Consider the following 27500-nt stretch of genomic DNA (forward strand, 5'->3'; position numbering starts at 1 on the left):
ATTGGTGCCCTGTGTGAGGCTATGTTATTCCCAACATATTGGTGCCCCGTGTGAGGCTATGTTATTCCCAACACTTGTGTTTCATTAGTTAATTGGTCTCTTGTGTATTATTCTGTCTTTTCCCTCTTTCTTCCGTTGGTTGCTTGTGTCTGTCGTCAATATTCCTGCACGTCTTCCTCGGTATGGCACTAGTTTAGTTTAATTCCTTGTACTTGGATTTGCCTCAGTCTATTGCTTGGTTTTTGTGTCCTGCCTGTTTTTGTCTTTAGGGATTGGCTATTTGTTACTAAAGCCTTTTGTTCCTTTACCTGCCTTGGTCCTCCTTTTGAACTGAATAAACACAAGTCCTGTTGTCACATTCATATAGAAGATAATATATTTGATAACTCGTTTAAAAGTTCTGCAAAGAGAAAAATGTTAATCAAGTGTATCTGTTATAATGTCAGCATGGCCAGATGAACCTGCTAAAGGGCCCCAGGGTAAAGATTAGCTGCTGGGCCCCTAGAAGCCAACTTTTTTCTATCCAGTGTTCTGTTCTTCCACACTAGCGTTATACCTGGCCCCAGGTCAGCTGCGTGGTAGTGTAATTAAAAGACATTAAAGAATGCATAAAATGTAAGCACAGAACTGATATAATGAGGGTGTTAAAACTGAATTTCTACCCTCCTGAAGACGAGGCCTCCATGTCAAAAAATAACACAGGACCCATCTTAAAGCCCTAATCATATCAGTAGATATTGTGCATAACAGTTCATACGCCAAAACTAATTTTCAATTCAATCAGCATAAAGCTGTCAGCTGGTCTGTGCTGATTTAATTGAGTTTACACCTGCAGCTGTGGGGAACATGGAGTTTTGGGGCCCCAGGACAGTTGCCCTGTCACCCAGTTGGTATTCCAGCCTTGAATGTCAGATATCGCTTCCAAAAAATGTTAAATTTGTTTTAGTGTTCAGTGATTGTTGACTGCAAATAACATGCACGTGAGCTGACAAAGATGATGATGGATGCAGGTGTTTTGATGCTCGTGATCTGCTGCCAATGTGTGCGCTGTTATAGGTTATTTTATATTCTATGCCCACGAAGTAGTTCACCTTCAAAGAGAAGTAACAAATCTGAAAAGATTATTTAATTACTTATTATTATCTATTTGATTTCCTAAAAAAACAAAAAATTGAAATGTTTAATTTAAAGAAAAGCTAAATAGTCAAAATAGAATAACAAAAATTCAAAATACCTACTTAGTATGATGAAGTTTGAGTCGGATGAATTCCCTCATCCTATACAACAGACTACTTTGATAAGTTTGGAGAAAGAAGATCTGATCTAACTAGATGTGTGCAGATGATGTGTGCAGCCTTCCTCATGCTAGAGGTGTGGGAGGGAAGAGGAGGTCAGCCGCCCCGGGGGAGGTACGCTGCTGGTGTGGGCGGCTATTTGGCTCGAGACAGCGAGGTGGCACCGCTATAAACAGGACCTCTCATCTGGCCCCAATTCCCACATACTCTCCCTTGACTAAACTCAAGCTCTGCCTCGGTTTTATCTGGAGGTCACAGAGAGCAGCAGAGTCTCTGTGATGACTACACTACATTTCTTTCCCCCTATTTGAGAAAAAGTAGAGTGTTTATAGTCACTGGGAATTGGAAGGAGGCAGCAGGTAGTTATGAATGTGGATTTGCTGGACCTGCGGCCCTGGAGAGTGCTTATATTCATGGCTTCGTCCTCTTGGTGCGGATACAGAAATAGAATGCTTTAGAGATTGTGCCATGCCTCATTACAATAATATTAAATTAGCTGAATTCATAACAAAGGACGATGGGCAAATCCCAAACAGAGGAAGGACCCAAAGTAGGACCCAGTCTGACCAATACAGGTCCAGACATTGTCAACACAGAGCCTCCATGACTAAAGACTAGCTTCCTAAAATCTAAACATTCAACAAAACTACCTTGATAGGTTAAACAATTTAACTTTCGATTTAAGATTTAACAAAACTATGTTGATAGGTTTAGGATAGTAAACATCATGTTTAGGGTTCAAATATTTGCATTTGTTACATAACTCCGTATGTAGCCTACATAAGCTAAAATAACTCCATGTTGACATTATACAAGACACAGACATCGGTCTCCAAGGTGAAAGTCTCGTGTTTGACACATCCATCCACCCGGACCTCCCCATGTGGAGTTTGATTAATATTACTTTTGAACCTGGGAATTTGTGTGTCCATCATGAAAATAATTGACTTCACATTAGCATTGTTTCTGTGGTGCTTGCACTCAATTTGAACACATTCCGTGCCAACATCACGTAGTGCGCTGGTAGCAAGTTATGGTCATTTCATGTATTTCTGTAAAGTTGGGCATCTATTGTATTTCTAGACACTGAATTAAAGTGGAGGCTGTCAAACACACTGAAATTATGTTCCAACTTCTGAAGATTTGTTACCCTTGTGTTGTCATTCACGACCAAATAAAGGAAGATATTCTACAGTTAATATGACTCAACCAGCAAAGATACCGATGCAGTTGAAAAAAAATATCTGGAAATAAAACAACACAAATACAACTAAAATATATCAAATTGGGATAAGAAAGGTGAGCCTATGTAGCAAACTATCACTAATGATTCCCTTTGTCGGTATTGTACTTTGTCTATACTAAGATATAGCTAAACTTGAGTCACCGACGGGTCACCCTACCCTGTCCTCTCTTTTTTGTGTCGCTATTGGAGATATGAAGATTAATCTTCAGAGAAATACAAAGCTGTGATAAGAGTATTTGTTTTGCTAAGCAGAGATAGCTGTGGAGATCCCCTGGAGGGAGATAAGGCTGACCTAGGTTATCGGTGACTTCATACATGTCTTGAAAGTCTTTCATCCTCAGGCCAATGACATCCACAAAGTCCTCCAACAGACGGAACAGCTCTTTGATGTTTGGCCCCAGCTGAGAAAACAGAGACACATGAAAGTAGAATGAACAAAAAGGATTATGGATGCCAGGTGAATACAATAATGTGTGTGTGTGTGTGTGTGTGTGTGTGTGTGTGTGTGTGTGTGTGTGTGTATATATATATATATATTTATATATGACACACAAAATTATGGCTTTTTATAGAAAATCTGTATTTGTGGCAAACATTGTCATACCAGTTGAGTGCAACCATTTCTCCTGTTCTGCACAGCTACGACCAACATTAATATTACATTTGGTGCATCACAGTCAACTCTTCATTTGGATGCCAACAGTATATGCAATTAACTCTGTCTCTGTTTTAGAACTCTGGGGATGCACTCTGAAACTCTGAGATGAGTGAGCAACACATAACGAGTGCTGTGGACCTGAATAATGTGAAGACTGTTGTCCTCCTCCATGACAGCATTATTCGACAATAGTGAGTACACCTCAAATTGATGAGCTGCATTCGCAGAGTGAAGCAAGTTCAAGTGTAGGTTCAGTTAAAACAAGAAGTGTTTGCTTTAAAGCAGGGCTGGCCAAACTTTTTGAATGGTAAGCCATATACAGAATATATAAGAAGTCACGGGACAAATGTCCAGTTTTCTACCAGTAAGAAGATCTGTGTTTAGTTTAGACCAGACAACCCAAACTACAAATATTGGTTTCTGTACATGGCCTCAGGGCCCACTTAAGATATTACAACACAAATGTAAATATAAGATGCAAATCTTATGTACAAAATCACATGTGGAAGTGTGTGAGTCTAATATTAATATTAAGATGTAACAAACAGAACTGGGCAGAAATGATCAAATATTTCTGTCCCAAGTAGTAAGATACTTTCACTAAAATGAGTCGACATCTAGTGTTTAAACTCTGATGTGCAACGTACATACAGTGCAATTTATTAAGACTTATTCACAGCAAGCCATTTAAAAGCAGGCAGCTGGCCCACGCCCTGTCCTTTCTCCACCTCAGCTTTAAGTGTACATTGACACTAAATGATGAGTAAATGATAAGCACAGTCACTTTTTTACACTTTCAAGTAATTATGGTTTTGATGGTAAAAAAGTGGAACATTTTTTACTTGGAAATCAAAACCGATTCATTACTAATTTAACGTTTTAAAACAAGAGGAGAGTTAACGTTAGCTGTTAGCTGTTAGCAGCCGGCGGGCAGCACAGAGGGAGAGAGAGAGAGAGATCTCGATTGAACTTGCCTCGGGCCTAGAAATAACTCTTCATTCTTCATTTAGGTGGTGTTCCCCTTTAAGATTAAACATCTGTTGTAGTTGTGTAAAAGTAAGAAATCAATCTGAAACTTAGTGTAATTCTGACCCCCCCTTTGTGGTTCTGGGTCCCATGAAGGCAGATATACCTGGTTAATAATCCATCTTTTGGCCCCGATAAAGGTCTGAAGACTGAGCGCTTGGCTTTTCTGATAAAACACTTTTCTTCTTCAAATCTAACATTAAAAGCAGACATGGTGCCCACTGGGGGAAATCCCCTGTCCCAACGTTCAAGTCAGTGCAAGTTACTAATGATTTTACTGAAGATACTGCAATGGAAACCTCTGGCTGCTACACGTTAGAAAAATATAGCAGCCACGCTAAGAAATGGTCAGCCATGATCCAGCCATGATCCTTTGTATTTTAGTCATGTGACTGTAAATAAGAGAAGCTCTTCCTGAAAGTGAAAAGCTCTTGGCTTGCCACAGTTGAAGTTGATAATAATAATAATATCCTACATATAATCCTTTCATAGTGAAGGAACTACTTCTTGTACACAAAGCATGTTGTTTGCATTTTAAGACGGCGCGCTTGTTCTGAGGAGCCCAGGTGGGTTTGTTTGTCATTGTTCTGGCGCTCCGCATGCCGAGAAAAGCACGGACAGCTGGACGGCTGAATGGAAGCTTAGACGAGTGCAGCAGATGGATGAGTGGGTGTGTGCTTTGACTCGGCTACTCATTAGCTATAGATATTTCTGTCCTTCAGCAGCTCTCCTCCTCCTCTACCTCTGTCAGCCTGAAGAGGTACAGGTGGGCTGTTGGTCTCTGTTGGTGTCTTTGTCACAGTGTCCAACTCGTCAATTCTGCAGCTCCAGGGTTGTTATTATTACCGTTCTACTGGACATGTAATTACAGACGAGGTGACTATGTAAATCCCGTTTTATTGTACAAAGAGAGGGCGATACTAACCAGTTGTGCTTCCTCCCATCTCTCCCTGTTCTCTTCCATCAACAGATTGCTGACTGACTGCACAAAGTTCTGGAAAGACAAAGAGAAGATGTTTGACATGACGTCACACTGTTAGCTTTCCATTCTGAAGTCAGGAGTAGAGGAAGTAGTTACAGGATGATAGTCTGTACATTTCTTCTCATCAAAATCAAATCTCATGAAAAGACCCCAGCCAACGATGACTGTCTCTATTGTCTGTGTGTCAAGGCCTGATACTGTATATCGTCTTCCTCTCTGCCATAGAGCTCCTTTATTGTTTAAAACGTGTACAGTTAGTAAACAGTGGACATGTGACGGTGGTTATTCCTCTCTTTTTTACACTTATTCAGTCTCTCTTTCAAAATCAAACTGATACATTTCATTTTGTTTCTGTTGAGGTTGAACGAAGTGCGTCTAGAGAATCAGCAAGATAAAATGCCTTTTTTCTGAATGGAGTCTGGTGGCTTTGAGGAGAGCATATTAATTGCATTTTTTATACCTTAATAAATGTCCAAACTCCTGACGATTTAATGTATTACATATTCACTTCACGTCAAAGCGTCACACAGCTTTGCGCCAGAAAAGGGGCAGAAATGAGCATTTCCACCTGGTTGTCATGTTTCCATCACTGCCGTGGGAATGCATGCTGATCGTAAACTTTCCCACTGGGGACAAAAGTCAGATGTTAGTGGTGTTTGTGTCCAGTTAAGGGGCTTAAGACATGGGTGTTTACCATTCAAGGCAACCAAAGACAGTATGGAATTGCATTATGGGAAGTGTATTCATGTGCCTAATAAAAACAATGGATGCCAAATAACTTTTTTTTGATGATTTTACATTTTAAATTGTTGGCTACACTGTCCGCTCGCATCTGCCTGATTGGCAGTTTCTCTCAAAAGAGATTAGAAAGAAGCAAGATGGCAGAATGTAAGGATTGAACAGCGAATGAGCTCTAAATGAGCTGATAAGTTATATGAGAACGTGATCGGATCGGTGCATCGACTTACGCACTCGGCTTTAACCCCCCCAAGCTGCATTACAAACAAAAGCACACTACCAGTAAACCAATATGTCAATTCACCCTCATGTCTGCACTGCTGGGACTGTAGTATGCCCTCCTGAAGATCTCTGTCATGTTCTTCAGCACGTCCACGATGGCCAGCAGGTCCCCGCTGTAGCTGGTCCCGTCGCTGGATGTCACCTTCAGCTTGGTCATCACCTCCGAAACGCCATCTCCCACAAGGCCGCGCTGTGCTTTGGACAAGTGTTCCCGAGTCTAGCGGAGAAAGCGGATTCTGTTAGTTTTCACAGTATGCGATCAACGCTTTCGACTCAATATCCTGAAATGAAATAAAATTCACACCTTTGTGTCCTGACAGGTACATTTGATCATCATTAGTGTCTTTGTATGGTTATTTTGATACCAGGAGTGTAAAAAGAAAAACATTTTGATGCTCACCAAAGTTTGTATACTGCGATAGTCGTTGGAAATGCACTTCATATAGGTGGGATTCTCCCAGTAGGCGACGCCCTCTTCGTCCAGGGTGCAGCGGCGCAGGATAAGCCCTGTGTGAGGACACAGAGGATCCATGTCACCAAAGTGTGTCTCTAATCCAACTCCTAAAACTACCAGTGGACGTTCCCGTCTTACGGGCAGTGAGGTGTGAGCTCACCCATGGCGTTGGGAGGACAGCGTACTGCTGCTGTATCCCCAGATGGAGTCATCTTCCATACGACATTGGAGAAGTTGTCCTCGCCACATATTTCATGAGGTTCTGTTCACAGAAGGAGAATAAATGAGTGTCATGTAATGTATAATCATGTACAATTTGTCATGGTAGGGGTCAAACATGTCTAAGTGACTCCATCCCTGATGAAAATCCTGCTGACAAAGCCAACTATGTTCCCTTCCACTCACCTGGGCATCTCTTTTCATTACAGCCCCGGACCTCTTCTTGCTCTCCAGGACAGGCCTGCCCTTCAAAAAAGGGCCCATAACAAATCCTGTTTCTCTGCTGGCTCCCCCCTCCACAGGTTTTAGAGCAGCCCGACCACAAAGTCCACGGCTGCCACTTGCCATCCACTGACAGAATGCATACAGTAAGAGAGTGTTAGACGGGACTCTATCAAGCACAATGAAGCACATGCACACACCAGTGATACATGCAGATCATATCAGTGTTTCTACATGTTCTAGTCCAGTGTATCCCAAACTTGTGTTCCTACTTTTTAAAAATGACAAAGCATGGCAACCCACTTCACAACAGGCCTCTGTAAGTTGTGAGAAGAGCAAATGTGTGTGTGAAAGAACATCCCTGATAATTTTTTATTTTTTTTTAATTTCCATCATTTCCACATCACCTTAAATGATCTTGAAGAGGTGAACCAGCCATTTAGAAGTGATACACATTTGATGAATCATAACTTCCTGTCATGCATGTTTTATTGAAAACATACATACACTTTTTTTAGGAGGAATTCACAAGCTGTCTCATTTGTTTTATTTCCTCTCAACAGTTAAATAACCTGAATGTCCACTAGCCTTCCTTATTATATTCAATGTTGTAATTAGCTACAATTATCACATCATAACGAACATTCAGGCTCCCCCGTGTGGCTCGGAGGTAAACTGCAGATAATAATGTAAAATAGAAGACTATGGAAGAAATGAAATAAAATCCCAGTCTTTGGGAATGACTTAACCTCGAGCATTACAATGAACTAGCAGATACTTGAAACTTGATTAATCCAATTCAGTAGTCATGTTTCCATTCTATTGTAAAAGTAATTTTAAGCAAACTTTAGAAATGTTGCATGAAAGGAAATGCAAATAAGGCATGTTTCTATCAACTGGTTTGGAGGGAATTAACTCGGCTTAAGACGTTGGCGCTCCAGGCTACACATGGCTCTAATCTGCCAGTAAACAGAGTAAAAGAAGCAAACCAGAAACAACAGCAAGTCACATCGGCCATCTAACCATCTACGAGAGAAAAAATGAGAGAGGTCGAGAGTTTTATCGAATTTTGCCGTTTTCTTCTGTAAAGCGATATTTCAAAATGTGCATAAAAGAAAGGCTGGAACACACATTCATCAGTTTAAACAACTATGAAACACTAGTAAGAAATGTGATTTGTAGTAAATGTGGAGTTTGTTGGAAAACAACTGTAAAATGGAAAAAAAAAATAAATATATATATATATACTGTATATACAGTATATACACAGTCAATATCAGCTTTCCACTCTTTGGGCTTTGGACACATTTGATTGTTATATAAAAAAAAATACTGATACTGAGTAGTTAATAGGTTTTGCAATACTCTATATAACTGTTTTATTGTTAAGAACATACATATGATATATGTGGGAGTTATATATTTCTATAATATCTGCATTGTTTTTTTCACATTTGAATTATTTCAATGTCTAAATGTCATCCTGCAGCTGAATAAATGATTGTTTTGTTGTATTCCTGTCTTATCTATTGTTTGTGTTTTGCTTGTGTGACAGGCCATGTCACACAATAGAAGCAGAAAGTTACTGTTGCTGTAAGTTACAATGAAATACATTGTAAAAGATTGGAGTTAGTTTCTGTATGATTAAATACTTAGTTTATAAACGGTCGTGTAAACCTGCAAGAAATACATTCTTGGCCCAGAGTAAATGTTTCTGATCTGGCTGCATCTCAGCCTCTTTCATACCCGGACACTCCCCAAGGAAGCAGTCGACCGTCTCCAGCCATTCTCCCCTGCACTCGGAGCCTCCGTACGAGGGGCCGTTACACTCCCTGGTTCTCTGCGTGGTCCCATTGGAGCAGGAGGTGGAGCAGGAGCTCCAGTTGGACCACTCATTCCATACTCCATCCACTGAGAATGGCCAGGGTCACCAACAACAGGCAAACACAACAGACAGTACACGTGGTGCATTATGTACTAATTCAATGAGATTTTATCACCAATTTTTCCATATGCACATGGTGCTCACTGCTGAATATTTCTACTCGGACATGTCAAATCTTCTTCCATATTAATGTGTAATACATGTTCATGAGATGCTTCAGTGTTTTGTTTATTTGGAATGTTGTAGTAACATGTGTGGACCAGCTTTATGGGTTCAGAGAGCTTGGAACCGAATTGCCTTTACGAAGTCAGATAAATGATGAATCACTTGATGAATTTTAACATTTTCTAAGATTTTGGTCACCTGAAAAAAATATTTTTCAGTGTTCGGTTGTAATTAGCTCCACCCTCTTGTGTCACTTCTGGATAGAACCAAAATCAAGATGGCGAATTCATGGCTTCAAAACCGTGGTCCAAACCAGTGGGTCACGTCACGGTAACTACATCCACGTCTTCTATGCAGTCTATGTCTTAGTGCTGGATACAGTTTATTCTACATTAGGTGTCAGATTGTCAGCATATACGGTCCTGCATGTAAAGTTCCTACATTCATACATTTGGGATTGCACAACAGCAAGACACTCGTGGACACGCGGAGATTCACGTCATGTGCACCCTCACTGCCACATGGACACTTTAAATACATTTTTCGTTTTAGTTTTAGTTTTTTCATAGTTTAAAGTAAGTAATGAATGTGTTCCTTACCTGGACAGACTGCTATGTTGCAGAATTTGGTCTGTTTTTCTGGGCCGTCGCAGGGATCTCCCCCAAACTGTGGGGGGGCGCAGGATCGCGTTCGGGACCTGTAACCTCGGCCACAGGTCGATGAACACAAACTCCACGGCGACCACTCATCCCAAGCTCCGTGCACTGCAATCAGAGCAGCTAGAGTATGATTCAAAGACAGACAGCGGGCACCCTTAATACGCCAAAATATCACCTGAGAAGTTAACTGAGACTCTGAACTGGACTGACTGGTATAAATAACTCTGATGTTTAGCTTTACTGGGTTCATATTTGCCGATCCATTGTCCTGGGATAATATCGCTTTTGAAGTTGAGGAGTCTCCCTCTGTAGGAGAGCCTAAGAACACCGTGGAATCTCTCTTATGATAGTGGGAGTCCTTTGCAGGCAAAAGTGAGGGTGGAAATCAACGTGGGGGGTCACGGGTTTGCTAAGTGCCTGAGGAGGGGAGTCAGGTGGGTCTTGTATGGGTGAGGCAGGGTCCAGGAGAGGGCTGGGCGAGCGCAGGAAGTTGGCAATGGGGGTGGAGGGGAAGGGGGCTGGGGTGGGGCTTACCTGGACAAACGGCAGAGTTGTTGCAAGGTCTCTGCTCGCGCAGTGGCCCACTACACTGGGTGCTGTAGGAGGAGGACACACAGAAACGAGTGCGACTCTGCCAGCCCTCCCCACACGTGGCAGAACACACACTCCACGCTGACCACTCCTCACCTGAAGCTGAGTCTACTGAGGAGGGTGGGGTGGGTAAAGGACAGGAGGGTAGGAGGGAGAAAAAAGAGGGAGAAGGGAAAAGGAGAGGGCCATAACTAATTATCATGCAGGATGCAGCCTCTGTGGCCAAAAGAGGAAGGGTCGTGGTGTGATAAAGGGTAGATTCTAGCCGTGGCACATTTTAGGGGCCGTCTCCTCTAATATTTCCAATCAGGTGGATGATGCTGTCCCATTCCACAGGTTCCTCCAAATGTGGCTGATAAATGAGACACATATAGCTGGTGGTCCTTGATGGGCCTCAGTATTCCAAACCATTGCACACTGCTCACTTAAAATGACAATGATAGGATTTTGCCAGAAGGCCTTAATCCTGCAGACCATCTCATTTGGAACAGAGCTGCAGGTTCAGCCCATCTAATGTTCTGTCAAACTTCATACACTGCGTCCTTCAAAAGGAGGCGGCCCTTGAAACGGACCCCAGCTTCTGTTCTGCTTGTCCTTCATCTGAGTGGGGCTCTCATGTCATATCCTTTGCATTCACTTCCAGGAGAAGTGAATGCCACTGGCTTAGGATATGTCAGTCATCTCTTCAATGGCCATGACTGCCGATTTGATGGATCACTTGACCCATAATAAGGGAAAATTGAGCAGTCAACGCCGGGGTAAGCAGGGAAAAGAGAACTAAACAGGAGGTGGGGAATCGATTCGCAAATTAAAGTGATGCTTCACACAAAAACGTTCTCTTTGTATCAAAGCTACACATCCTGTAGGCTTGAAAGGTTGGTACTTGACTTCTCTCCAAAGAGCACTGGGTGTGGTCAGCTTCGATACATATCAGTCACAATGGATTCGATAAGTTCTTGTGGTGGACAAATGTCAAAATATCCATAATGGCGATTCTCGCAACATAGTCCACGTTTCCTCGGTCCACCCATTTGCATATTATCTTAAATATGGCTAAATATTGACACAGATCCATGCTGATCACAGCCTCTTGTCTCTGGGAAGACGTTACCTCATACAGACACCTTATACGGTAATAGTTCAACATGTTGGGTAATATGCAGATTTGCGTTAATAGTTAGGATTGATACCGCTGTCTTTGTCTGTGCGTTAAGTACGAAACTGGGGCTGAGACACAATTAGCCTCGCTATGTCGCAGGTAACATCAGGTTTGACTAAGATATTGTTTTTCTAACTTTGTTAAACTAAATGTAACAAATAAATACATAGATGTAAATTTACTGAGTCGTTATTTTCAATTCCGAGCTGTATGATACCCGTATAGTTATCGGTGGATGTCCACTTGCAAAGGTCTTTTTGCAACAGTTTAACTAATTCTAAGGGATTCGTTAAGTATAAAAACCAAAATAAAGACAAAACCTTGAACACTTAATTGAATATTTGAAGAAAACCGGAAGAAGAAGCCTTCAGAATGTTTTGAGCGAATTATTTTATGCTTGACTCAAACTTTAAGAAAAATCTTAACTCAAGGTGTTTTGTACAACCGGCCCCGAATTTGAGCTCCTTCTTAAGCGCAGAGACATAAAGCTATCTAACTGTTGGAGAGATAAAGTAACGAATAAGCATACGTCCCAATGTGTTGAACTACGTCTTTCAGAGGATTGACTGCTTGCTACTCACGATTTTGGGTGGAGTATCACTTTAACAGAGAGGGAGGACTCCATTTGTCTTAGTGTTTTGCAGACAGGGCACAGTGGCCTGTTATGACCTCACATAAAAAAATACAACTTCACTATGTTCAGTCAGGGTCCATGTTGGAATTTGTCCATTGTGGACGAGGCACTACTTTGGGAGATTTTGATAGATGTGTGCATGAAAAAAAATGAGTGCAACTGTCTTGTTTGCTGTTGTTATCGTGTGTGTAGTGGTGGTCACCCAAGCTGCCACAGTGACTGATGCATGGGATCCCTCTGCGTCCCGTTGTCTTACCTGTCTGAGGGCTCTGCTGTCCGCCTCGGGGCTTGTCTACGTCGTCACGCTTGCGGCTGTCCACTGAGCGAAGCGATTGGCTGCGGGAGGGATGGTGACCGTTGCCTGAAAAGGGTGAGGCAAGGCCGGGGGGAGGAGGGAGGGTGGGGGGGTTAGCAACCAGAGGTCCTTCATGAATGGCTCATGTTTGGGACACAACCGTGACGTGCTTGGTCACCCAGAACAGCATCAGCCAAACTTGGGACTTTTGTAGTGCTGTCGGTATTAGTATGCTGTGAATGTGTGCAATGCTCGTTTTATGTGTTCAGCTGTTGTATAATAATGTTGTATTTGATGTTAATCATGCCCTCTGATGGCATGACTGAGAAAAAACACAAAAATATCCGCAGTAATGACAATCTACTGTTTGAGTTATTTGTCAGACAGAGAAATACTGCTAGTTATGTACAAATGAAGAAAGCTTTGAGTGGGAGAACAATGCAGCTTCTTGGTAAATAACTTCTACATAATAGTGCACCGATGTAAATTTCCTGTGTCCTTTTCATTAATATTTGTCATCGATCAAAGTCCCCTTTCCAACATGCACTCCTTAAGTCAAAACACTGACTTATAGAGGATGGATACACAAGTGGATGAAAAACATGTAAAAAAATATATGTATTGAAAAAATAGCTGGAAACACACACACAACACTTTGCACACACCTGATGCTCATATTTAACCGCAAGCGTAAAAGGGAACTCGCTGACAGACATGGCTGTGTAGGAACGTGAATACAAGCCCAGACACACAGAGAATGAGGAGCTCACCGGTGGTGCAGGGCTGTGAGTTGCAGGGCCGGCCCTCCTCCAACACACCCTCACAGAGGTACGACTCCTCCGGAGGCGACTGACACGTCCGGGTCCGGGTTTGAATCCCGCCTCCACACTCGCTGCTGCACTGTGCCCACTGACCCCACACACTCCAGCCTCCTAGAGACAAACACAAATGTGAGATGGTCATTTATAAAGCAGTGCGTTATTGTCAAGCGCTGATCAGAGCGTGTCTCACTGGGTCAAAGAGGTTTATAATGTCATCGTCAGGTGAAAGAAACGCATGTGCGTGATCAGAAATATAGTTTGTCTTTCTTTTTCCTGGAATCATCTTAACCAGAAGTGACACGAGAGTAGGGATGGGTATCGTTTGGGTTTTTTACGATACCGGTGCTAAAACGATACTTTTAAAACGATACCAGTGCCTAAACGGTGCCTGAACCGATACTTTTTTCTTTAAATTGAACAATATATTAACTGTTTAAAGTATACTATAAATATAAATAAATACAAAACACTTGGCTTCAAACTACAGCTTCAAACTTTTTAACTTCAAACTATGAATAATATATTAACTGTTAACAGTTTACAGTGTACTTAAATAAAGTACTGAGTACATTCAGCTGAGTACGACAGACCGCTGAATGAAAAATGTTTAGGTCACTAAAAGTTATTCATATTTCATGAACTGAAAACACACTGAAAGAGTTAAAGTTCGAAGGCGAAAACACGGACCACTCCCAGACGAGACAACGCTGTGGTAGCGGCCCGTCCATCACTGTGTAGCCCCACCCTAAAGCATACTCTGCTTTATGGTCTGTTTGACTCTAAATGGACCATAATTTACTAAATGAACATCATGCTGTATTGAAGACTTGAAACTAGAGATTGAGACCATAAACTCATGTTTACAATGTTTACTGAGGTAATAAATCAAGAGAGAAGTAGAGTCATTTTCTCATAGACTTCTATGCAACCAGAGGAGTCGCCCCCTGATGGACATTAGAGAGAATGCACGTTTAAGTGTGTTTTTTTCACTACAAACTGACTCAATTTTCACCTGGACCATCTCCCATTGCACTCCCATTACATTTTTAAAAAAGCATGATAAAGATACTTCAAACCAAATAGAATTTCATCTGATTTTTACATACACACATGTACACACGCATACATATGACCATAGCTACTGCATTGTATTGTCAACAAAGTATATTGCAATTTCAGTCTTACAACTCTCTCCAAATTTGGCATCCATTGTTGTTCACACCAAAGAGCAAACCTGGATCCTATTTATATTGTTCAAGTTCTGATTTCTTAGTAATCTAATTGGTGATAAGTGTAAGGGCAATGCAGACAATGTGCTTGTAGTTCAACACACCTGGTTAATAGAGAGGCTGCATGAGTTAGTGTTGTCAATAACTGTGCCACTAAAACCAGTTTTTGTGACTTGGCAATTGCAAAAAAATTATAATAATGCAAAAATAACTAAAACATGTATTATATAAATAGAAAAGACAGAAACACAAACTAATGCAGAAAATCAAGCAGACTTTACCTGCTACACAAGCGGGTGGGGGTGGGGGGGTCTGTTACACCACCTGATTTAACGATGCCTCTTTTCTAGTAAGAGCTCTGTTTGTCTTTCAGGTCTGCCACGCCCCCTGACGATCACTGAAGGGCCCACACCTGAGAGTCCTCATTTCATCAGTGGAGCTGCATATCAACCCCCGAATCCAGTGTTTCCCAGCCCCCGTTTGTTCACTCTGGGCCTGTGGTGCTGTGGGTTTGCTGTTGCTGCTATAGAGCATTTGTGCTGCCATACCTGGGGTTTAAACTTAATGGAAACTTTGTAGGGGTTCTCTGCCTTTTATTTTGAAAAGTTTTCTCCTGTTTTTGTGACTAGTTAGGGAGTTCAGTATTGTGTTTGTTTGTTCGTAGGCCAGCTGACCTCTTCTTTTCCAGTTAGCGTGGGGGTTTTGTTTATTATGTTGGGCTTAGAGACCCTGACGGCTACGCTTCCTTATTTAGTTGGTTTGTTCCTGTTCATCTATACTGTTAATACATGTGTCTAATTGCCGCTAACCTTATCCTCTTGGTTTTTGTTAAACTTTTGCCAAGGTTTTCCATCACCTTTTATGTTACTTCCAGTGTACCCCTAGGCACACTATATAGGCCGTAACAGGGTCCTTTAAAACAGAGGTGTGGAGAATGACATTGCCTTTGTAAAATTCCCTGTTTGGCCATTCTGATTTACTGCGCTCCATTAAGATGTGTGCTGGTATGAGGAGGAGCAGGTAGAGAGCCGCTCTCTTTCTCTTCGTCCCGCTCACTCATGAATATTTAATAGAAAATACAGATGCCTTTCAGCCCCCACGGACAACGACAAATATGTATTAATCTGCATGAATAGAACATGAAGTTGGCCGACATCCAAACACACGCATTTTTAATTACTCTCAAGTCATTTTAATTTGGGGTTGAGGGCGTGGGATGAGGGAGGGCACTTGATTCAGTCAAGAGTCAGATATGCAAGCACTCACACACATTCACCATTCCTCTACAGCTGTGTGTAATCGCACCATGTCAGTGTGATTAGTCAAACTTTATGGATTGAAAGATTCTTTTTGGACAGAAAGTCCCAGTCCGTGAATTATTTTCTGTAGAGAAATGAAATTAGCAGGCACCAGTGATCACAGTCAATATCTCTTTGTTGTCAGCAGACCGTGGCCCAAGTGTTTGCTTATGGCTGTGAAATGGTTTTTTTTTATCATGCGTCCGTGACCACACTGAAATGGACAACATTATCTACTGGACGCCCAACCACCAACACAAGCAACATGTGCACATCAGGTTGGGTTATGTCCAGGTCGTCCGATGTGGGGGAAGAATACTGCTGCAAATACAGTGGTTGTATTTGCTAATGATTGTCCTCTGCACATCAGTTCCATTTTAGGTGTTGACTCCAATTAAGTCAGAAGAGTCAGTGACATGGTTTGAAATGTTGCTGTTTGTTGTTGCACTTAAGCACATTAAAGCATATTGACAGAAGTACAATGCTATTTTAGGCCTGGATTAAGACTTTTCCTAGATCATATCTTTACCGAGGGCTGAATGCTTGATGAGAATTGTTTTCGAATTGGCATAAGTGTGAGGTTGTTGGTCTCATGGACAATTTGTCATTGGTTAAATCTGTTGGTCGGTCCATCCAATACCACAACTACTAGATCGATAAACACTGATTTAGTAATATAATTATTCCCCCGATGAAATATAAAAAATAAAATGTCCAGGTTTCCATGGAACCAATTTCAGAACATTAGTTTATCTGACCATTCTAATTCAAATAATTCTGGTTCAGGGTCCCACTCTGTAAGCACAAACATAGAACTATCCTATCAGTTACATTTGGAAACTGGTTTTAACAGATTTTAAGCTGAGTTATTTGAAATGTATATGTTTTAGGTACAGTGGGTAGGTTTTTGTTGATAGTTTGATTTGTTTGTGTTTGTGTGCTTTTATTGAATTTTTATAAAGTGTGTTTTTATGGACATTTTTGTTGATTCATGCAGCAATTTCTCGAAACCAAGATCATCTTCCCTTACGGAGGACATTAAAAGTAACCTTGACCTTGATGTCTCATAGTCCAATAGACAGATTGCCATAAAATTTCTTGAGCAAATTCATGCCCCCCGTGGGATAAACCATTCCATTTTTAATGACCTCCAACACTTCCTTCAGGATAAACGCTACACATTTAGTACTACTGAGGCTCTAGGGATAGCTAACTCACTGGTGCTTGGTGATTGACTGTTCTGTGGAACACTTCCATATGGTGAATTGTAAAAAACTTAAGATCTGGACCAAAGTGCGGTTCAATGTGTGATTTATTACGTTATGGAGGGACATATTTTCTAGTGTAATCATGTCCAAAGAAGGTGACTCGCATTTTAGAGTGCAAGACTACAGAGAGCTGCCTTTGTTCACATTCATGCCAGTCCAGTCACCAGAAGCATGATGCCATTACCATGGCAACGAGTTGTCATAGTCATTCAGTGACGCACAGTCATTTTTAAAGTTAATGAAGAGAGGAGGGAGTAAAAAAAGCACAAAGAGATACATTCAACCTGACTCAACATGTGAGCTCTTGTTGAATGTGTGTAGTCTCAGTTATGTGGTAAATCTGGAGGTATTCTGTGGTTTCCTAACTGTCAACAAATCCCATTAACAGACCAAAACCATCAATGGACCCCAACAAACAAGGACTTTTGGTGTATGCAATGGCTGTGACATGTTATTCATCTGATAAAGCTCCATTATTGTTCAAAAATATAAAAAAACACCACACTGTTACACTGGCTTTACATGTTCCTTGATGACCATGAAACAGTAGTGTTAATCCCGCATACAGAGTGCCAGCTCAAATTTCACTAGAGCTCCAACTGTGAATTCGTCGAGAGCTGAAAATGACCAGCTGCATTAGGAGACAACGGAGCCTTTTACAAAACTATAAAAACTATGACTTTATTTCCATATTTCCTGAAGTGGGAGAGAAGGTTTTTCTTGCTCTCAGTGGTGTTAGCAAAGTTTCTCATCAGAATGTGTCCAGCCTACAGACGTATGTAAATGAAACGTGGAAGTAGTCATCGCTACGTCTCCCATTGGTTTATGGACTGACGTTTTTAATTCAGCGATTTCGCCATCGCCGTGTTGAATTTTTGACAAACAATGAACGGAAGTTACAATATTTGTTGATTGTCATAGTCTTCAACCAATCAGATCTTTAGTTTGACATGGTGGGCGTATTCTTTGACGTGCCAGTGGTACTGGTATAAATATATCTGACTGGTTCTTGTGAGTTTGTTCTTGTCATTGAGTTAATTACATTGATTTGTACTATATGCATTGTCCATTAATTACGAAGCATCCCATCATGCGCGGGGTTATTGTCCGGACAATTGAATCTGTTCAGGCTTTTGTTTTCTTTTTACAAAGCAAGCATGATTGTCTGGAAAAATGGGGATTGTGTGGCGATTGCTTTAGCCCTGTCTGAATCAGTAGGGAACAGCTTAACGCTGTGGGGAGAGTTCGTAGATTGTGTGCTGCAGTTGTTTCCCTTGCTAAACTAGTTTAGCTTAGCCTCCCTGAAGTGTGGAGCTTCAGCTGTTTTTTGTTATTGTTCCAAAGGTCACAGCCCGTTGTCTGTTACGTGAGCGCAGTCCACCGAAAACCACAATTTAAGCTTCTGCATTTTCCAAATGCACTAGTATTATTCAAACGTATTGTTCGGTACGTAAGCCTCGTACCGAATGGTTTAATACAAATATGTGTATTGCTACACCCCTAGAAACAAATAACCGTAGCTGTGGCGTCATAATGAGGTTATTAGGAGCTGGCTCAAGTGTAGTAGGACAGCACAGAAGGCCCAGGTATAAAATGCACGGCCCGCCACTGCCTTAAACTCATCTGTCCTGCTTCACCTGCCAAAATAGCTGCTTTACCTTGACCTTCAGCTTCTCCAAAGCACGCAGGCACACAAACACACACGCAGGCACACAAACACACACACACATTTCCCCTTCAATTACTCTGTGTGTGCGTTGCATGGCTTTGCAGTTCACTGAGTGCATGCATGTATATTACATATTGTGTGTGTGTGTGTAATGAACTTCCTGAAAGTCACCTTCCCTTGGAGCGCTGGGCAGAGTGGATGGGCATCTCCTGTTACAGCTCCAGTTTCTGCAGCTTTGAAATCATCAATAGCTGCCACTAACCCCTCTTACACACAGACAGACAGACAGACACACACACACACACACACACACACACACACACGCGCTGAATCAAGCACACACAGTTGTGTTTCCATCACTTTAGAGGACATTCATTTCCTGGAGACTTACTCTAACCCTAACCAGAACTGCTACCAGCCTAATCCCAACCCTTACCCTAACCTCAACTGTAACCTAACCCTTACCCTAACCTCAACTGTAACCTAACCCTTACCCTAACCTCAACTGTCACCTAACCCTTACCCTAACCTCAACTGTAACCTAAACCTTACCCTAACCTCAACTGTAACCTAAACCTAACTTTAACTTTCACCTAAATCTAACCTTAAACCTTAGAAATCAAATTATTACCCTAAAATGTAATGACTTATGTTATGAGGACTCACATTTTGTCCCCAAAAGGAAGGCAGTTCCCCACAATATCACTGTGTAAAACATTCATGTCACCACAACACATACAAGCACACACACCTCAATCAATACATCTGCAGTAACCCTATATATAAGACCTTAGTGTGTGTGTGTGTTTGTGTGTGTGTGTGTGTGTGTGTGTGTGTGTGAGAGAGAGAGAGCTGTGATGGGAAGAAAGGATGGGTGAAATATGATGTTGGAGTTGACAACCATTGTGGAAACGCGCAGGCAGCTGGGAAGGGAGCAGAGGAGGGTGAGGGAAATGAAATAAAGACGGAGACAAGAGCACTGAAGAAAATAATCATGAAAACATGAAATGCAGGCAGAAATGGGGTGATTAGTCCGCACAGAGCTGTATGGCTGAATGAAGGATAAGGCGAGTGCTGACACCCAGAGGACAGAAGCAGTCAACTGCATGGTGGAGATAACAGGTGCTGAAAGGAGAGAGGGGGGGGTGAGATGAAGGGAGACAGGGACAGAAAGAGGGAAGAAATGTTAGGACAGATAAGAGGAGGGGGAAATGAAAAGAGGGGAATAAACAGTAGGCTTATTCCAAAGTGAACAGAGTGTTATAATTCTACATCAATCACAATGTAGTGTCCTCATTCAATAGAGAATATTTATTTTATTATGTTTCCAGCAGTGAAAGATAAAATGGGATATTTCTTCAGGAAAATGATTGAGACCACTGACTGACTGAGAGATGCATTACACATGTATGTATTAAAACACAAACCTGTTGAATGATTATACCTGTTAATATAAATCATATTGATAAAATACTAATTGTATTTTTATTGCATGCCAACTGTGTCTAATGTGCTCCCTGCAGTTTCTTCTCTGTATTCCAGGTAAATAGATAAATAGATAGATAAATACAAAAAGAGGGCACCTCAACACAACGGCCTGGATCAGTCTCTTCCTGTGGAGCGGGGAGCTTAACCTGAGGGTGAACCCGCCACAGAGCACCCAGCACCCAATCAGCTCCCCCGCCGGGCCATTGGTGACATTCAAGTAAGCAGTCACCAACACATCACGCCACCATTCTGCTTCTGGATGTAACCTCAGTTTCTTAACCAGTACATATATTTCTTTATTGAAGCTTTGATATTTTGGATATTCATAAATTGCTGTTACTGAAATAATTGCAGAGGAATGGGAAACAAACTAAACCACTTTATCTGGAGATCAAACCTATCATGAGCAATACTGAAATATGGATAGTTGCAGAGGCAAGAAGGATGTGAAACTCCACAATCCTCGATATAGTCGATACCATGTAAACAAGAAAAACAAAACAATGACTCCCATGCACGTCAACATATTTTATGACTGTTTTCAGACTGTTTTTGCTTTATTTTTTACTAATTCCTAATTCCGATGACTTATTTTCTTTCACAACTAAGCTTTATCTGGGACATTTTCTATCGTCCCCAGGACAACGAGACGCCATTCGTCTCCAGCCCTGATCCTGGTACCTACTGCGGTGCCATAGAACATGTCGCCATTCACTTGGTACCAAATCATCTGTTCTCGTCACGTCAAGAAGCGATGGTCACAAGAAGCGATGGTCACAGGAAGCGATGGTCACAGGAAGCGATGCTTTGGTACAAGTCGATGCCAAAATAATGGAAACGTGACGTAGATATAAAACGTCCCTGATAATGCGTTATTGTAAACAAACAAGTGTTGATAAAATAACGGCGCTAACAGCTAATGTACGGAGGTTGCATTAATTTATTTTATGTCGCTTTTAAGTTCTATTTATTGAAAAATGAGTATTGGGTGAAGGTAAATCATAATGTGTTGTGTTGGGTTCAAATGTAATCAAGTAGAATTTAGGTTTTGGCGAGAAACTTGAGGCGGTTCATCAGGAATGAATGAATAAAGGCTGAATCATCGGGTATTTATTCTTTACTAAATTCCAGGTAACATGACATCCCTATATGAGGCCATTCAAGTCAAAGTTGAGTGGTGTTGAAAGTGTTAAAGGACCGGTTGAGTCCGATTGCTGTTTGGTAATTTTTTACAGAAATGTGACTCAGACTCTGACTCAAATACAACATGTTAGTTAAGTGTATGTAAGGAATGAGCTTTATTAAAACCCATTGATCAGTCAAATTCTTGTCTCATAAAATATAAACTATTAATCCTAAACACAAGAAAGATTGTCGAATCACCTTAAATTGGGGGTGACCGTGGCTCACTGGGTTAAGAGGGTTGTCTGGGAGCTCTTTGGTTTCAGGTGCAGGTCAGCCAACCAGACATTTCAATTCCGAAGATGAATGCCCCATTTCAGAGGGAGCGATAAGAAAAAGGCTCAAAAGGTCTCTCAGCATGGGGATCAGATGCTTTTCTTTCTTTTTCTCCAGTCTGACTGACAGCTCACAGAAATAAGGCGTCTTACTGGTTTTTTGTCTCTCTCAACAACATCCATCTTTGGAGGAGATGACTGCTGACTGCTCTGACTCCAATTTGGCGTGCGGCCGCCACCTCCAAGTGCGATTATTTTGGGAGTCTCTGTCAGCCAGGCAGCAAAGTTTCTTGAGTCTATGTAGACTTCCGCAGCAGTTTAAGAACCGAGAGCTGCGGGGAAGTACTTTGTCTGCAGCTTGATGTTGTTTGCTCCCAGTAACCCTGATGCACTGGCCATCAGTGTTCCTATGGGAACTGCTAGAACCTCCGTGTCCATTTCCTCCATAGACTTGAGTGGATTCCCACCCCCTCATCCTCGCCCCACACAGCTATTAAGACTGAAAATCGCCCCCGCTGTGCTCTGGTGTGTCCTTAACTCTCTCCAGCTTTTTTTCATTCACTCCACAGTTGATGAATGCATCATTGTTTTTTTCTTTTCAGTGTTTCTCCAAGTTACTTTGGTAAACACAGTTAACTGCTCCATTTAAAACCCATACGGCATGCTACGGTATGTGAAATATATTCAGAGGCGTCCAGGGATCGCTAACCTGTAAGCCTTGCATCCACTCGCGCACACACACACACACACAAACAGATGCAAGCTCACACACACACACACACACACACAGATCTCTGAGCAATGCGGTTTACCCTTCCCACGCTTTAGAACACTCTCATACATCAGAAGCCCTCATCTCCCCACACAGTGTAGGATGGGACTGCATTGTGACTCAGAGACAGAGGCAGCGACTGAGCGAAACAGAGATGAGAGATGGATGAGGAGGTGGCAGTGAGGCGCTGGGGGTTCATCCTGGTGGGCTACGCAGGAAGAGCCTCGCAGGTCAGGGTGGGTGATGGACATACAGCCGTAGATGTGTTGATGGAAGTTCTCAGCTCCCACCTCCACTTTGGCAAAATTAGTTTCATGTAGTTCCAAGTGTGCTGAACACATTCCAGTATACATATGGCTAAAGGTATATAACCCCCTTGTCCAGATGAGTGTTTTTCATGGTTTGGGTTCTAGATCTCTAAGTTCCAGAGCAGTAAACTCCTAAACCTCTCTGTATTTTCCATTAGGTTCCAAGTGTTCCAAATTGGATTAACCTTCAACTGTCTTCACTGCACAAACTTTTCAACCTGGTTCATGTCACCTGATCAGGATTAGAATCGTGATATTTGATCATGAGCAGAGTTGAGCCTCCAAAATGTCCACATGCAGCTGCCTGTTCCGCTTTATGGCGCATCATTAATTGAACTGTATTTTAACAGTTTTAACTGTCCTTTAAAGATTAAGAAAAAAAGGATTATATTGTGAAATCAAGTCCAGCAAACAGAGACCAATTTGGCAGTATCAGTAGTGGTAGTACAGTGGGAGACCCAAACAAATGATGACTAGTGTTAACGCCATGAGAGAAATAAAGAAAGAATGGTTTGGACAAAAAAAAAAATCTTGCTAAAGAAAGACGGCCATGAATAACTTACTGGGCAGCGACTTGCACAGGCAGCTGTTGGGATTCAAGTTCCCTATCATCATTTTGTTTTAGGTTGATTTTGGTTACACTCCAAATTGCAATTGCAATTGCAATTGTTACGTGGAGAAATACTATTTCTACATGACTCACACCCAGATGGCAAGCTTCGGTTCTGAAAAGTGAAGCCAATGAGGAAGTGTCTTAAAGCTGCATTCAGGGGGCAACTCCTCTGGTTGTATAGAAGTCTATGAGAAAATGACTCTACTTCTCTCTTGATTTATTACCTCAGCAAACATTGTAAACATGAGTTTATGGTCTCAATCTCTAGTTTCAAGTCTTCTTCAATACAGCATGATGTTCATTTAGTAAATGATGGTCCATTTAGAGTCAAATAGACCATAAAGCAGGGTATGCTTTAGGGCGGGGCTACCTCGTGAATGATCATCTTAGAACTTTAACCTTTTCACAGTGTGTTTAATGAAAGACCTGATCACCTGATCACCCAACATCAGTGCTGGACCTCACTAGTGCTTTTGTGGCTTAAATGGGAAAAGGCTGGTGGGAAGCCTGAGACTAAATGCGTGGAGGCTGTAGCAGCACATTAATGCTCACGATATAAGACGTTAAACTATCATAAATTCCTATAATGCTCATCATCCTGGTGCCATAAATATTGATCAGCAGCTGAAAATAGTCCTCAACAAATGCACTATTACCTCCTGCTTGAGTAACATTTCGTTTCAAGTTGAGTGTTGAGCTGACTTATGAAATTTTTGAAACGTTAAAGAACTAAAACCTGTTTTGAAACATTTGCACCTTCATTGGGTGAGAATAGGCTTTTTAAAAAAGTCACCAGTGTTCAATAAAAATAGCAAAAGAAAGCAGCCTGCTATACCCCAAAGTGGCAACGAAAAGCTTGGAACACTCCAATTATATTTATGTGCATCTATTTAGTTGTAAATGGAGGCTGGCATGCAACGCTTTGTATCCTCTGCATGTGGAACATTTCCTTTCATTGCTAAGGAATTTTAATATCTGCACAAGTCTCCTGCCAGAATGTGCCACAGTCGAAACCTGTGATGGCACAGAGCATAAGCCTTTAAAAGGTATGAAATGAGCGGGCTATTAGAGGAGTCAGGCACGCACTTGGTTCTTTATGCTGATTGACCTGTTTTGCGTCTGGAGACATTTTGGTTGTATGTAGAAGCACCTGGATGAACCCCTCCTGTCTCTGTGTTGCATTGTGTCATTAAGTATAATTCTGCTAGCAGCAGCAGGAGCAGCCAGGCCTTTGCATGCTATTAAAGAGCATTTAAAAACAGATGAAGTGCTACGCTGCCTTCTGGTACTAGACGCTCTAGTGCCACATAGGGACCCACCACAGTGGATGGATATTCATTTCTACTTTTAGCATGCTGAAGGCTGAAAAAAAACAGGGCGTCTGCATTTAAGTTTTTATTTTAGAGGCAAACGGTGGTCTGCACGATAACATTTCTGCATGAACAGTGATTATACAGAAATAATAGATACATAAAATAAATACATTTCAGTGTATTAGCTCAGAAGACTAAGCTCATCCTAGATGGCCCTTTGAGTGTTTGTATTCTATTTCAGTTTTCATTCTTCAAATAGTGCTTTATCTTTTTTCAGGGGCTGAAATAAAATGTTACCCAAAAGAAAATGAAAAGCAAGCACGGAATCATCTCTAGATGTTTGGCATCAGATGGTGAAAGTCAACAGAACCGTCTGCACGTACTCTTGTGACAATGGGTTTTGAAAACTCATGAAGGGAATCTGAAACACCAAGATATGATTTTGTCTGATGGGAAATGTTGAAAATGAGTATTTAGGTGTGATATTTCAATAAAAGCATGCTTTAACTAACTGTATGTTGACAGCAATTTATTTTCTTACTTGCATTGTCTGATAAAGGCTCAATACGTTTGCGGATGTGTTTGGTGACCCCTCTAACTGTGGTGATGCGTGTGATACAATGGAAATGAATCTGTTAACAGAGACGTGCGAGTGACGGTTGTCAAAATGGCTTCTAAAAATATTCTGTGTGGACTGTCTGGTAGAGTTCCCCCACCTGCCAAATCCCACTTTAACAACTGACATATGTTTATTGAATCATTTATGCTCTCCTCAAACTATACAGATTTTTACTTTTTAAAGTAAGATGCGTCAAGTGATCATCTTATAATTCCCCCTCCTTTTCTAGACCTCCTCAACTGAGATGAACAGAGAACAGACAGAATTTGGCTGATGTCAGCAGCCGCAGAGTCCAAGGATAGTTTTTAACCTTCAGCAATCAAACTATCACGACATTAAAAGCAAATTTATCTCCTAAATTGAAAGCAGAAGCATTAGCACAACACGGCGGCGCTAACACCTCAGACAAAGATAATTCATCAGTGATCTTTCTGCCACAGTACGCTGAGAGAAGAGCTCCAATCTGGAGGGGAGTGAGAATTAGATCTCGCTGAAACAGACTGAAAAAAGATGTACCATCAGTGGAGCCTCTGGGCGTCTGAGCTGCAGTAATAGAATGTGTTCGTTGGAACAGACAAAAATAATGAATTGTAATTTTCATTTGAGATTAGATTGCGCAATATAATCTTTAGAGGACATGAAAGCAATGATAAGATATGAAGTCTATCAAGCACATGAATGAGAAACTGTGAAAAGGCACAACCTAATCACATTGTGATGCTTTGATGAGAAATAAATGAGAGAAAATAAATCAATCCAAACTAAGACTGAGGAAAGAGGAGCAGCTCCTGGAAGTCGATTATAAACTCGCTGCATTGCACAGAGAGTTGAGATGCAGACATGACATTTCTAACATTGTTCTCCTGTTATGTGTGATTACGTTTGACTGGTGTGACTGAGGCATGGTTCGGTTTGATGTAGAAATAATGACTATGAGTCTCCAATGGCCTTGATGAATAAACAACACAGAAATGCAAAATACTCAGCTACGAATATTTTATGTACAAAGTTTTTATTGAGAAAGGTAAGAAGAGTAGGAGTGGATCTACGCTGTCTTTGTCAAGGTTGAAAGGAGAAATCAAGTTTTGGTTCCAACTACGGATCCTCCTTGTTGTTGTTCTATAGAAATAAACGCACAACGTGATTGGTTGATGCTTGTGTTCACGCTGCAAAGAAGTATCAATATTGTTCCGAAAAAAGTATGTTGCCTTTTTTCTTCAAAATATTCGGGGTCAGTTCAAAAAAATACACATTGACGTGCAAATTAAACAGAAAACTCAAAAGGCCTGAATTCAGGCTCTCATGCTACTTTCAGGCCAAACTAACCCTGTTAGTTCTCATCCAGCTAACGTGGTTCTATGGGTTGATTTGTGAAACTAAGATGAAAACTTCTTGGAAAACATTTACTCCTAATTTGAAATAGTGGCAACTTGAGTAGTCACGCACTGGGGAAATAGATTTATCAACATAGGTCCCAAAATGTGTGTTCAGCGATGTTTCCAGCTCCCATCACTGTGAAACAGGTAGATGTGAGCAGTGCCTGCATGGTTGGGGTTAGGGTCAAGAGACTTTTCATTTTTAGTTATAGGAGTGTGCTATGGAAATGAAACCTTACTAAACATTTCTCAAAAAGCAGCTTTAATAGCATCAGCAATTTTGATCATTAGTTCTGCAGCTAATTATTTTGTACATTTACGTCTACCAATGACCCTTCTCCTTGTTAAGTGAATGGCATGCCTTTGACTTAAGTTTATTTATTTTAATCTTAAACGACATTTGGATTGGTTCTTTTGGTTCTTTATTATGGTTCATTATTTAATTCTAAAGCAAAGAAAGCGAGCCACTTGTATCTGCACAGGAATTCATACATTGGGTTAATCTGACGTGTTTATCAAAGTGTTATTTACTGCTTTTTTTCATGTTGGAATAAATGTTAAATATTTAACTGCAAAGTAGTAATGATACCTTAATTTTTTTGCATTAAATCATTCTGGGATGTTTGCTGAAATTGATTGGATGTGGCACAGCCCTACAGAGAACATGTTCCACCAGCCGCGACTGGGGTTCACCCTAAAACATCTCTGTCTTAATCCAGCTCACTGTAAATGCGTTTGGGTTTAAGGACTTGTTGCTCT

General features: G+C 41.3%; 1 protein-coding gene across 7 annotated transcripts in view; it reads right to left on the minus strand.

Moving 5' to 3' along the window:
- Nucleotides 1–27500, minus strand: part of adgrb1a (adhesion G protein-coupled receptor B1a) — a 156408-nt gene that overhangs the window by 64928 nt on the left and 63980 nt on the right. For 5 of the 7 annotated variants that reach the window (XM_031868617.1, XM_031868619.1, XM_031868615.1 and 2 more), the window contains exons 3-13: nucleotides 13281–13442; nucleotides 12472–12576; nucleotides 10366–10533; nucleotides 9772–9936; nucleotides 8869–9033; nucleotides 7087–7251; nucleotides 6842–6943; nucleotides 6628–6734; nucleotides 6250–6444; nucleotides 5151–5219; nucleotides 2834–2942 (exon numbers count right to left, since the gene is read on the minus strand). In XM_031868617.1, the coding sequence (XP_031724477.1) occupies nucleotides 2834–2942; nucleotides 5151–5219; nucleotides 6250–6444; nucleotides 6628–6734; nucleotides 6842–6943; nucleotides 7087–7251; nucleotides 8869–9033; nucleotides 9772–9936; nucleotides 10366–10533; nucleotides 12472–12576; nucleotides 13281–13442 (1512 nt within the window). The remainder of the gene's footprint in view (nucleotides 1–2833; nucleotides 2943–5150; nucleotides 5220–6249; nucleotides 6445–6627; nucleotides 6735–6841; nucleotides 6944–7086; nucleotides 7252–8868; nucleotides 9034–9771; nucleotides 9937–10365; nucleotides 10534–12471; nucleotides 12577–13280; nucleotides 13443–27500) is intronic. The other 2 variants (XM_031868614.1, XM_031868618.1) reach the window with 2 other exon arrangements.

This window comes from Anarrhichthys ocellatus, unplaced genomic scaffold, assembly GCF_004355925.1.
Source record: "Anarrhichthys ocellatus isolate YVR2014 unplaced genomic scaffold, GSC_Weel_1.0 scaffold43, whole genome shotgun sequence".
Taxonomy (NCBI): domain Eukaryota; kingdom Metazoa; phylum Chordata; class Actinopteri; order Perciformes; family Anarhichadidae; genus Anarrhichthys; species Anarrhichthys ocellatus.